Source organism: Pan troglodytes, chromosome 19 (genome assembly GCF_028858775.2).
Source record: "Pan troglodytes isolate AG18354 chromosome 19, NHGRI_mPanTro3-v2.0_pri, whole genome shotgun sequence".
Classification (NCBI taxonomy): Eukaryota; Metazoa; Chordata; class Mammalia; order Primates; family Hominidae; genus Pan; species Pan troglodytes.
The window spans coordinates 49,714,966-49,727,986 of record NC_072417.2 but is presented as its reverse complement, the minus strand read 5'-3'; the positions used below and the strand labels follow the sequence as shown (position 1 = coordinate 49,727,986).

The following is a 13,021-nucleotide window of genomic DNA, read 5'->3' as shown; positions in this document are numbered from 1 at the left end:
AGGCTGGAATGCAGTGGCGCGATCTTGGCTCATTGCAACCTCTGCCTCCCGGGTTCAAGCGATTCTCCTGCCTCAGCCTCCCAAGTAGCTGGGACTACAGGCATGTGCCACCACGCCCAGCTAATTTTTTGTATTTTTGGTAGAGATGGGGTTTCACCGTGTTAGCCAGGATGGTCTCGATCTCCTGACCTCGTGATCCACCCGCCTTGGCCTCCCAAAGTGCTGGGATTACAGGCGTGAGCCACTGCACCCGGCCTCTAATTTTGTACTTTTAATAGAGATGGGGTTTTGCCATATTGGCCAGGCTGGTCTTGAACTCCTGACCTCAGGTGATCCACCCACCTGGGCCTCCCAAAATGATAGGATTACAGGTGTGAGCCTCTGCGCCTGGCCCAGAATGTCTTTTTATAGGTGCTTTTAAATTTTTCAACCAGAATTAACTGGCCATGGTAGCACGTGCCTGTAGTCCTAGCTACTTGGGAGGTTGAGGCTGGAGGATCACTTGAGCCCAGGAGTTCAAGGCTGCAGTCAGCCATGATCATGCCACTACACTCTAGCCTGGGTGATAGAGAGACACCCCATCTCTAAAAAAAGAAAAATAGCCTGTAATCCCAGCACTTTGGGAGGCCGAGGCGGGCGGATCACGAGGTCAGGAGATTGAGACCATCCTGGCTAACATGGTGAAACCCCATCTCTACTAAAAATACAAAAAATTAGCCGGGCATGGTGGCAGGCGCCTGTAGTCCCAGCAACTCAGGAGGCTGAGGCAGGAGAATCGCTCGAACCCGGGAGGCGGAGGTTTGCAGTGAGCCGAGATTGTGCCACTGCACTCCAGCCTGGGCGACGGAGCGAGACTGCGTCTCAAAAAAAGAAAAAAAGATAGCCAGGCGCGGCGGCTCACGCCTGTAATCCCAGCACTTTGGGAGGCCAAGGCGGACGGATCACGAGGTCAGGAGATCGACACCATCCTGGCTAGCACGGTGAAACCCCGTCTCTACTAAAAATACGAAAAATTAGCCGGGTGTGGTGGCGGGCGCCTGTAGTCCCAGCTACTCGGGAGGCTGAGGCAGGAGAATGGCGTGAACCCGGGCGATGGAGCTTGCAGTGAGCCGAGATCGCGCCACTGCACTCCAGCCTGGGCAACAGAGAGAGACTCCGTCTCAAAAAAAAAAAAAAAAAGAAAAAAATATATAAATGTAAATAAAATAAAAATTTCAACCAGAATCTGGACAAGTTCCACACACGTAACATTTTTTCATTTAGAACAATCTCCCTACTTACCCCCTGGCCACTGTCATTGACAATTTTGATGAACCAAGGCCAATTGCCTTATAAAATGTTCCACTTTCTACATTTATCTGATGTTTCCTCATGCCTAAACTCAGTTACAGTATTTTTGGCAAGAATTCTACATAAGAGATGCTGTCAGCCAGATGAGGTGGCTCATGCCTGTAATCCTAGCACCTTGGGAGGCCGAGGTGGGAGGACTGCTTGAGACCAGGAGTTCAGGAGCAGCCTGGGCAACATAGTGAAACCCCATCTCTACAAAAAAAAATTTTTTTTTAATTAGCCAGGCATGATGGTTCGGGCCTATAGTCACAATTACTCAGGAGGCTGAGGTGGGAGGATCACTTGAGCCTGGAAGGTTGAGGTTGCAGTGAGCTGTAGTCACGCCACTGCACTCTAGCCTAGGCAATAGAGGGAGAGCCTGTCTAAGAAAAAATGTCACGAGATGCTGTCTACTTTACACTGCTTCGTATCAGGAGGCATCTGATGGTAGGTGATCCTGAGTTGGAGTACTGCGTTAAGGTGGTATGGGGGGCAGGTGCAGTGGCTCATGCCTGTAATCTCAGAACTCTGGGAGGCCAAGGCTGGCAGATTCCTTGAGCTCAGAAGTTCAAGACCAGCCTGGGCAACAATGGTGAAACTCCATCTCTACAACATAATACAAAAATCAGCCAGGCGCGGTGGCTGATTTTTTCCAGACTGAGGAGGGAGGATCACCTGAGCCTGGGAGGTCGAGGCTGCAGTGAGCTGTGATCACGCCACTGCACACCAGCCTGGGTGATCAAGTGAGCCCCTGTCTCAAAAAAAAAAAAAAAAAAAAAAAAAAAAAAGGTGGTATGGGGATCCACTTTTTTTTTCTTTTTTTTTGAGACAGGTTCTCGCTCTGTTGCCCATGCTGGAGTGCAGTGGCAGCATCTTGGGGATCCATTTTGAACCTCTTCAAGCTTGTCCCACCTGAGGTCTGCAGCCACATGTGGCCCAGGACCACTTTGAATGTGGCCAAACACAAATTCGTAAACTTTCTTAAAACATTATGAAATTTAGGCAGGGCACAGCGGCTCACGCCTGTAATCCCAGCACTTTGTGAGGCCGAGGCAGGCAGATCACTTGAGGTCAGGAGTTCGTGACCAGCCTGGCCAACATGGTGAAACCTCGTCTCTACTAAAAATACAAAAATTAGCCGAGTGTGGTGGCACGCGCCTGTAATCCCAACTACTTGGGAGGCTGAGGCAGGAGAATCACTTGAACCCAGGAGTCGGAGGTTGCGGTGAGCCAAGATCACACCACTGAACTACAGCCTGGATGACAAAGTGAGACTCCGTCTCAAAAAAACAAAACTAAAACAAAGAAAAAAAAACTGAGGTTTTTTGTTTGTTTGTTTTTTGAGATGGAGTTTCGCTCTTGTTGCCCAGGCTGGAGTGCAATGGCGCGCAATCTCCACTCACCGCAACCTCCGCCTCCCGGGTTCAAGCAATTCTCCTGCCTCAGCCTCCCCAGTAGCTGGGATTATAGGCGCGCGCCACCACGCCCGGCTAATTTTGTATTTTTAGTAGACATGGGTTTCTCCATGTTGGTCAGGCTGGTCTCGAACTCCCAACCTCAGGTGATCCGCCCGTCTCGGCCTTCCAAAGTGCTGGGATTACAGGCGTGAGCCACCACGCCCGGCCAAAACATTGAGGGTTTTTTTGGCGATTTTTTTTAAGCTCATCAGCTATCGTTAGTGTTGGCGTATTTTACGTGTGGCCCAAGACAATTCTTCCAATGTGGCCCAGAGAAGCCAAAAGATTGGACACCTCCATTTATAGTATAAAATGAAAGCCACTAGGCTTTCGGCTCAGCCCCTTTTCCTTACACTGCCAGTCAGCTGCGCTCAGGGACCCGCAGTTCAGAGTTCAACACGGGCAGATTCCCTCTCTTCCTTGCTTGCTCCTGCCAGCCGCAGCCGTGGGCCAGTACAGCATGGCCCGGCCCCGCCCCGGCTCTTTCCAGAGGTCCGCAGCCTGGCCGGCCCAGCGGGCGGAACCGATAGTGTCTGGCACTTGGCTCGCCCGGACTCTGAATCCCGGAGCACCAGGCGCCCACGAGAACGCTGTTCTCTTTGGCTTCCGGGCGCACGCTACTCTGTCGCCGCCGTCAGACCGGAATTCCCGGTGCCGCCGCAACCGCTGTCTGTGCGCCCACCTCTGCTGCTGCCATGGGGATCTTAGAGAAGATCTCGGAGATCGAGAAGGAGATCGCTCGGACACAGAAGAACAAGGGTGAGGGCCGGCCGGGCGGGGCCTTCCTTTCTGCCTGCCTCAGTTTTCCTGTCTGTAAAATGGGGGAACAACTCCAGCAGTAATGCTGGGGCAAGATCCGAGGCCGCGGAGAAGTTGCCAGACAAGTGCCGAGGCCGCCCTGCGCGCCCAAGGCAGGGCCAGGCGGGAGCGGGTCTCACGCCCAGGTCTGACTGCAAACGTACCCCAAGAGATCTGATCAGTCCCAGACCGTGTGCCCGAGTAGAGTAGTCCCAGCTCACAGAGCAAGCATCTGACCCAGAGAGAGGCGGAGCTGGGGTTCAAACCTCAGTCTCCTGATGGCTGGGCCTGGGGCCTGGGTCTACTCTGTTGTTTTGGGAAGTGCAAGAGGAGACCTCTCAGGAACAGCCTCACCCAGCAGCTGAGAGCCCATTGGAGCAAGGGAATCAGGACTCTGGAGTCTGGAAGGCCTGGGTTTGAGCCCCAGGTCCACCACGTACCTTCTGTAAAACATTGGAAAGTCACTTCACTTCTTGGAGTCTCAGTGTCCTCATCTGTAAATGGGGTAATACTCCCCTGCTCCATCTTAGTACACAGCTGAGTTAAATTAGATGGCCTTTACAAAGCACTGGGCACATGGTGAGCACTCAGTATTTAAAGTAAACACCCCAACATAGATAATACATAATGAAGCCTCAAATCTGGACTTTAGAATGTAAGGGCTGGAGGAGCTCACAGAAGAGAGGTGAGGAGAGAACGATGACACCAGGACGAAGTGGGACTTGAGCTGGTTGTTGGAAGGGTATCCCAGGTGGGGGCCACTGCTGAGACAAAGACATGGGAGTGAGCATGGCATGTTCATGGGACAGTGAGAACAATCTAGATCAGAAGGGGGTTATGGAAGAGTAATGGGAGGTGCAATTGGCCAGGCTAGTGGCTAGCCATTCAGGCTTGTGGGAGCAGGAAGCAAGCAACACTAGATAGCTGGTCCCAGTGTCTGCCCTCCCTTGGTTCCATTTAGGTTTGAAGGCCAAGGAGTTGAGGGCCCTCTATGACTCATTCCTTCTGTAAATCTTTTTTGTTTGTTTGTTTGAGACAGTCTTGTTCTGTCACCCAGGCTAGAGTGCAGTGGTGCCATCTGGGCTCACTGCAACCTCTGCCTCCCAGGTTCAAGCGATTCTCCTGCCTCAGCCTCCAAATAGCTGGGATTACAGGCACGTGCCACCACACCCGGCTAATTTTTGTATTTTTTTAGTAGAGAGGGGGTTTTGCCATGTCGTCCAGGCTGGTCTCAAACTCCTGACCTCAGGTGATCCACCCGCCTCGGCCTCCCAAAGTGCTGGGATTACAGGCATGAGCCACCATGCCTGGCCGATCTTTCCTGAGCCTTTACTATGTGCTAGGCACTGTGGTTAAAGCAGTGAACACAGCAGGCATATCCCAGCCCTTGGATCTGATCTTCTAGTTGACGGTCTGAAAACTAGAAATCAAATAAATAAGATAATGTCAGCCAGCAATATGTGCTATGAAGACAAACCAGGGTGATACAGCAGAATATTGGGGGTGGGGAGGGACTGGGGATTGGGTCTGCTTAGGTGGAGTGATAGAGAAGACCACCATGAGGATGGGGCATTTGAACTAAGACCTGATTGAAAAGAAGGAACCGGTCACGCAAACATCTGGGGGAAGAGGGTTCCTGGCAGAAAAGAGCAGCTAGTGCAAAGGCCCTGAGGCAGGAACAAACTTGGCTGTTTACAGGTCAACAGGACTGGGGCTGGGGTGCAGTGATGGGACAGGAGGGGGTTGATCATGCAGAGCCATAGGTCATGGGAAAGACTCTGGGTTGTGTTCTAAGGCAGTGGGAGCTGGTGCAGGGTGTTAAGCAGGGGAGGGGCTATTCTGACTTCTGTCTTGAAAGTTCCCTCTGGCTGCTGTAATATTCCATATTACCCATAAGACCCAAGGAAAGTCACAGGGAGGCTAGAGATGCTGCCACTTTGGCAGTGGTAGACAAAGGAGATATAAAGGTGATTAAGACCTAGTCCCTCCCTTCAGAGATGCTCAGAATTTTAGGAGCTGGGATGACAGGAAGGGCCATGTGTACCTGACTGACCCTGAATCCTTTTTTTTTTTTTTTTTTTTGAGACAGTCTTGCTCTGTTGCCCAGGCTGGAGTGCTGGAGTGCAGTGGTGTGATCATAGCTCACTGTAACTTCAAACTCCTGCATTCGAGCAATCCTTCCACCTCCACCTCTTGAGTAGCTGGGACTACAGGTGTGCACCACCACACCGGGCTAATTTTTATATATATATATATATATAAAATTTTTTTTTTTTTGAGATGGAGTTTCACTCTTGTTGCCCAGGCTGGAGTGCAATGGTGCAATCTCGGCTCACCGCAACCTCCGCCTCCCAGGTTCAAGGGATTCTCCTGCCTCAGTCTCCCAGGTGTGTGCCACAACGCCCAGCTAATTTTGTGTCTTTAGTAGAGACAAGGTTTCTCCATGTTGGTCAGGCTGGTTTCGGACTCTGGACCTCAGTTGATCCGCCCACCTCGGCTTCCCAAAGTGCTGGGATTACAGGCGTGAGCCACCCCACCCGGCCAATTTTTATGTTTTTTGTAGAGGCATGGTCTCACTATGTTGCCCAGGGTAGTCTTGAACTCCCAGCCTCAAGCAGTCCTCCCTTCTCCGCTTCCCCAAAGTGTTGGGATTACAGGTGTGAGCCACCCCACCCGGCCAATTTTTATGTTTTTTGTAGAGGCACGGTCTCACTATGTTGCCCAGGGTAGTCTTGAACTCCCAGCCTCAAGCAGTCCTCCCTTCTCAGCTTCCCCAAAGTGCTGGGATTACAGGCGTGAGCCACCATGCCCAGCTGCAGAACCCATTCTTGACCATTTCTTACTGCTATCAATTCACTGATTCACTTGGTAAAATATTTCCTGTGTGCCTGGGCCCTGTGCTGGAGGCTGGGGATCCAGTCCCATTTCCTGACCTATCGGAGTCAGGGAAGTAAAGAAATAAGATCGTTTTCAGAGTCGAGAAGACAGTAAACCTGCTCATGAGGCAGGAAGCAGTCTGGGGAAGGGCGGAATTTACTGTAGATTATAGCCAACTTTTATTGGGTGCTTACTGTATGCTAAGCGATGTTCTTAGTGCTTTCTGTAAGACTTCTCCATTATTCCACCATCAAAAATCTGCTGAAGTATGGTCAGGCACAGTGGCTCACGCCTGTAATCCCAGCACTTTGGGAGGCCGAGGTGGGTGGATCACTTGAGGTCAGGAGTTTGAGACCAACCTGGGCGACACGGTGAAACCCCGTCTCTACTAAAAATACAAAAATTAGCCAGGCATGGTGGCACCAGCCTGTAGTCCCAGCTACTCGGGAGGCGGAGGCAGGAGAATCTCTTGAACCCAGGAGGTGGAGGTTGTAGTGAGCCGAGATCGCACCACTGCACTCCAACCGGGGTGACACCAGTGAGACTTTGTTGGTGGCTGACACCTGTAATTCCAGCATTTGGGGAGGCCAAGGCGGGCGGATCACCTGATGTCGAGAGTTCGAGACCAGACTGACCAACATGGAGAAACCCCATCTCCATTAAAAATACAGAAAATTAGCTGGGCATGGTGGCATGTGCCTGTAGTCCCAGCTACTTGGGAGGCTGAGGTAGGAGAATCTCTTGAACCCTGGTGGCAGAGGTTGCAATGAGCTGAGATCACACCACAGCACTCCAGCCTGGGCGATACAGTGAGACTCCGTCTCAAAAAGAAAAAAAAAGAAATCTGCCTAAGAAGTTACTACTGTTAATAACCCTATTTGCAGATTAAGAAACTGATGCACAAGAAGACTAACTTTTCCAAAGTAAAATGGCCCCACTAATGGCAGGGTGGAGTTCTGACACAAGCTCTCACTGCCCTCTGAGACTGGGCAGGGGAGGCCTCTTTGAAGAAGTGACATTTGAGCTGCACCTCAAATGGTGGGAAGGAGCCAGTTCCAGGAAGATCTCGTTGAAATGGAGAGAATCGCCAGTGTGAAGGTCCCAAGGAAGGAATGATGTCAGCATCTTCTAGAAAAGGAAAAAAAGAAAGGCCAGGCCCAGTGGCTCAACCTGTAATCCCAGCACTTTGAGAGGCTGAGGCAGGAGGATTGCTTACAGCCAGGAGTTCAAGACCAGCCTGGGTAACATAGCAACATCTCATCTCTACAAAAACAATTTTTTTAATTAGGCAGTCCTGGTGGTACATGCCTGTAGTCCTAGTTATTCAGGAGGCTGAGGCAGGAGTTCAAGACTGTAGTGAGCTATAATCGTGCCACTGAACTCTAGTCTGAGTGACAGAATGAGACCCCCATCTCTTTAAAAAAAGAGGAGAAAGCAACTGTGTCTGGAATGTAGCAGAGTGTGTTGAAGTAGCCAGGAGCCAGGTCACATAGGGTCCTGGTTCTCAGTCTCAACGACGGCCTCCTTTTAGAGCAAAGAGTTTGTAACACCATTTACAGTCCTAAAATGAAATTCCCCATCAGTAATATAACTTGAATTTGAAAAAAACCAATATAATACCCTAATAGTAATATAAAGGAGAAGAAGAAAAAGGAAAGTAATTTATAATGAAAATGGTATTTATTTAAATACATAAATGCTGGAGTGCTGCCAGGATCTAACGAAGTTACCCTGAAGCAGTAGAATGCTCATGCCTCTAGGTAGAATCACTGGGGATGTGACAGCCACGATGCAGGTGTGTTGTATTGGCCACTGAGTTACACCCCAAGAGGGGCTGCCATGGCAGCGTGGGATCCCAGAATGGTGAGCAGCTCTAGGTAAAGTTTCAGACAAAGCATGACATAGTCTTCCCTTCATATACATAATAGTTGCATTCCTGGGAATTTCAGTGTATATTAACACTGTACAAAATGTCCTGTGTTTATATGTAAACAGAGCTAGGTTCTAGGCCTGGCGACCCTAACCCAGGTTTTCCCTCTGTGGATGCCTTTGGGATGTGACAAGTCATGGACTTGGGATAATTCTCCTCAGCTACATAGGACTGACTCACCTAATAGGGCAGCTGGTTTCCCTGCCCCCTGCCCAATAGATGCCAATGCGTACTTCACCATCAAAGTGAACAGAAAACATCTCCCAGAATTTCCAGAATGCCCCCCAGGAAGCGGTGCCCCCTCTGTTGAGAACCATTGGTGAGAACCATTTGGTGAGGTCTCAACAAAGAGGCGGGATTTTTTTTTTTTTTGAGATGGAGTTTCACTGTTGTTGCCCAGGCTGGAGTGCAATGACGTGATCTCGGCTCACCACAACCTCTGCCTCCTGGGTTCAAGTGATTCTTCTGCCTCAGCCTCCCAAATAGTTGGGATTACAGGCATGAATGACCATGCCCAGCTAATTTTGTATTTTTAGTAGAGACAGGGTTTCTCCATGTTGGTCAGGCTGGTCTCGAACTCCCGACCTCAGGTGATCCACCCGCCTCGGCCTCCCAAAGTGCTGGGATTACAGGCGTCAGCCACTGCGCCCGGTCTAAGAGACTGGATTTTATCTTAAATGAAGTGAGAAGCCAAGGGGGCCTTTTAAGCAGAGAGGTGTTGTTTTTTTTTTCTCCTGATCTCCTTGACAGCAGTTGCTTCCCAGCCAGCACTTGGCGACATGTGGGCCCTGCCTGACCCCTGGGCTTGGACACCCTGGCCACTCATCTTCTGTCTTGCTTTCCATCCTTTAGCCACTGAGTATCATCTGGGCCTGCTGAAAGCTAAGCTCGCCAAGTATCGGGCCCAGCTCCTGGAACCGTCCAAATCGGCCTCGTCCAAAGGAGAGGGCTTTGATGTCATGAAGTCGGGTGATGCCCGTGTGGCGCTGATTGGATTTCCCTCTGTGGGTAAGGTCAGTGATGGTCAGTGTGGGCCTCGGGGAGGAAAGCAAGAAGTCATCTTTCAAACAGGTGACCATCCAGGCTCCCCTCGCTGCCTTTCTGCTTAGCTCCAGGGACACAGAAGACCTGGCCTCCCCCAGGGTCAGATCCCAGCCCTTTATCATCCTAACATGGAGGACGCTCTTTCCTCTTGCCAGCAGATGGAGCCCTACTTGGTCTTCCGACTCAGTCATCACACACAAATACTTCTCAAGTGTGTATCTCGAGCGGTGTCATGTGCTGGGCACTGTGCCAGGGACTAGAGACATAGCATGAATGAGACAGAGCTCTGTCCCTGCCCACATAGATCTCCCATTCTTGAAGAGAAAGGACAGTAAATAAGTAATAAGGTGCATCCAGTGGTGAGGAGTGGGGGCTGGTGAGTGACAGGGCGAAGGTCTGCTAGTTACGACAGGTCCCGGCAGGTTTCTCTGGTGAGTGAGTATTTGGGCAGGGGCCTGAAGGAAGTGAGGGAGCTTGCAGAGTCCTGGGTGAGAACCTTCCAGACAGAGGGAACAGTGAGCACAGGCCCTTAGGCAGGTGCTCGCTTGGTGTGTCCAGGGAGGCCCAGGTGGCTCTCTGAGGAGCACAAGGAGGGCAGAAGACGGAGAGGATAGCAGCATATGGGCGGCCGAAAGGACCCTGGCTTGGATTGAAGAATGAAACTGCAGAGTTTTTAGAAGGTTTCTTCGGCCGGGCGCGGTGGCTCACGCCTGTGGATCACCTGAGGTTGGGAGTTCAAGACCAGCCTGACCAACATGGAGAAACCCTGTCTCTACTAAAAATACAAAATTAGCCAGGGGTGGTGGCGCATGCCTGTAATCTCAGTTACTCGGGAGGCTGAGGCAGGAGAATCGCTTGAACCTGGGAAGCAGAGGTTGCGGCGAGCCGAGATTGCACCATTGTACTCTAGCCTGGGCAACGAGCAAAACTCCATCTCAAAAAAAAAAAAAAAAAAAAAAAGAAGGTTTCTTCTGGAAGTTGCTCCGTTTAGCGTATAATCTATATTGGTTTACTTTTTTTTTTGAGATGGAGTCTTGCTCGGCTCACTGCAACCTCTGTCTCCTGGGTTCAAGCAGTTATCAATCAGCCTCCCGAGTAGCTGGGATTACAGGCATCCGCCACCACCCCTGGCTAATTTTTGCATTTTTAGTAGAGGTGGGGTTTCACCACGTTCGCCAGGCTGGTCTCGAACTTCTGACCTCAGGTGATCCGCCCACCTCGGCCTCCCAAAGTGCTGGGATTACAGGTATGAGCCACCGTTCCTGGCGTGATTTACTTTTATGTGAGGAATAAAATAAACATCATTGCAGGGTTTTGAGCAGAAAAGAGATGTCTGATCAGCTCTTTTTTTTTTTTTTTTTTTGGAGTATAGTTTCACTCTTGTTGCCCAAGCTGGAGTACAATGGCACGATCTCAGCTCACTACAACCTCCGCCTCCCAGGTTCAAGTAATTCTCCTGCCTCAGTCTCCCAAGTAGCTGGGATTACAGGCATGCACCACCCCACCCGGCTAATTTTTTGTATCCTTTTTTAGTAGAGACAGGGTTTCACCATGTTGGCAAGGCTGGTTTTGAACTCCTGACCTCAGGTGATCCACCCCCCATTGGCCTCCCAAAGTGCTGGGATTACAGGCGTGAGCCACTGCGCCCGGCCTAAAGTAAACTTTTTATTTTAGAATACTCTTAGATTTACAGAAAAATTGCAAAGGTAATACAGAGTTCCCATATACCCCACACCCATTTTCCCTGGCAGTTAACATTTTACACCAATGAATATTGATCTGTTCTTGCCTCAAGTCTGACTTTATGCAGATTTCCTTAGCTCCTCCCCACTGTCCTTTTTCTGTCCTGAGATCCCACATCACAGTTCAGTTGTTATGTCTCCTTAGGCTCTTCTAGACAGTTCCTTAGACTTGCCTTGATTTGATAACCTTGACGGTTTTAAGGAGTACCATTCCCATATTTTGTAGAAAGTCCTTCAGTTGGGGTGTGTCCAATGTTTTTCTCGTGGTTAATCTGGGGTTATAGTTAGCAAGGAAGGCCACAGAGGTAAAGTGCCATTTTTATCACATCGCATGAAGGCCACATACTGTCAACATGACTTACCCCTGCTGATGTTGATCTTGACCACCTGGCTGAGGTGTGTCAGGTTTCTCCACCGTGGAGACGCTGTCTTCTCCCCTTGCCATGCCGCTTTGGGGAGGGAGGTGACTGTGTGCAGTCCAATTCCATCGCCTCCTTGAGGGGAGCATCTACAGAAACTGTTTGGAATTCTTCTGCATGGGAGATTTGTCTCTCTTCTCCCATTTATTCGTTTTATTCAGTCATTTATTGATATCCGTATGGATTCGTGGGGGGTTATTTTGTGCTTTGGGGTCTAAACCCATACCATGTTCTTTTGCTGCTCAAATTGTTTTAGCTTTGGAGCTATTTTAGTTGGCTTCTTTGATGTACTTCCACCATTGTGTTTTTCCAGCACTTCCTCACTTTCTGACACTGCAAGATGCCTCAGGCTCATTTTGTATATTCCCTGCCCTGGCCTAGAATCTGCCATTTCTCTAAGGAGCCCTGGTTCCTTTGATTGGAGAATAGCATTAGAAACTACCATCTGGGCGCTGACTTACTTTTTTACAGAATCACTCTGGCTGTTGTGTAGATAGCAGGTTATAGCAGGGCAAAGTGAAGTGGGACAGTGGAGAGGTTGCTAGAATATAGGCCAAGTGAGCAACAACCAAAGCTCTGGACAGGTGCTGGGGAGCAGCTTCTAACTCAGTTCAGCTGAACAATTTGAGCCCACACCCAGTTTCCATTGCTCTGGGCCAGGCATAGGGGATGGTGGTTAACAGCTACCTTTTCTTGAGTGCTTGCTGCAAGCTGGGCAGTGTTTAGTTTTATTTGTTGTACTGTCTGCCTATATGATTGGTATATGTATCAGAGAGAGAGAGATTGATAGAGAAGCCGCTCTAGTTACCAAGAGCCGTGACCCTTGAAGTCTGGGCCCATGGCAGATCCCACCTGCCTTATTGGGAGTATAGGCTCTCCCACTGTGGGAGGGCCCAGGTCTTACAGGGGCCAGACAGAATCAGGGAGTGGCCCCGAGGTTGGTTGCTGGCTGTCTCAACAGCCATTGCTCTTGGGGCCACCGTGTCTATCCCTATACCTGTCCACTCCACCAGGTTTTTCTCATTTCTTGAGTTTCCAGGAGATCCCCAAGGCTGAGGGTTTCTGGATTTGGGAACTCGATGTATTTCCATCACATGCCACATTCTGGACTTGAGAGGTCTAAGGGTGCCTTGGGGAGGGTGCCCCCAGTCTTCCTGCCAGTCAGCCAGGAGGCAGGGTCTGGATAGCTGGCCCTGCAACTCAGAGTCTCAGGCTTCTCGTTCCTGGGGCCCTGCTGATTAGGATGGGGCAGGAGGCATGGGGCTGGGTTTCTTCCCTCCCTGGGTCTGCCCACTGCTTGGCTGGCCTCAGCCACAGCATCTATCACTGAGATGTTACAGTGTTTGGAGTGAGGCACATCCTGGGCCTTATCTTTTTAATCCCTGTGCAGTCCTGTGAGGTAGGGACCGGGTTCATGCCCATTCT

At 50.3% G+C, this 13,021-nt stretch overlaps 1 protein-coding gene across 5 annotated transcripts in view; it reads left to right on the top strand.

Moving 5' to 3' along the window:
* The first annotated feature begins 3,342 nt into the window (after positions 1–3,342).
* DRG2 (developmentally regulated GTP binding protein 2) overlaps positions 3,343–13,021 on the top strand; it is a 20,017-nt gene continuing 10,338 nt past the window's right edge. For 3 of the 5 annotated variants that reach the window (XM_054670996.1, XM_054670994.1, XM_054670991.1), the window contains exons 1-2: positions 3,352–3,545; positions 9,244–9,404. In XM_054670996.1, coding sequence (XP_054526971.1) covers positions 3,482–3,545; positions 9,244–9,404 — 225 coding nt within the window. In that variant the 5' untranslated portion in view covers positions 3,352–3,481. Of the gene's footprint in view, positions 3,546–9,243; positions 9,405–13,021 lie in introns of all 5 variants that reach the window. The other 2 variants (XM_054670993.1, XM_054670997.2) reach the window with 2 other exon arrangements.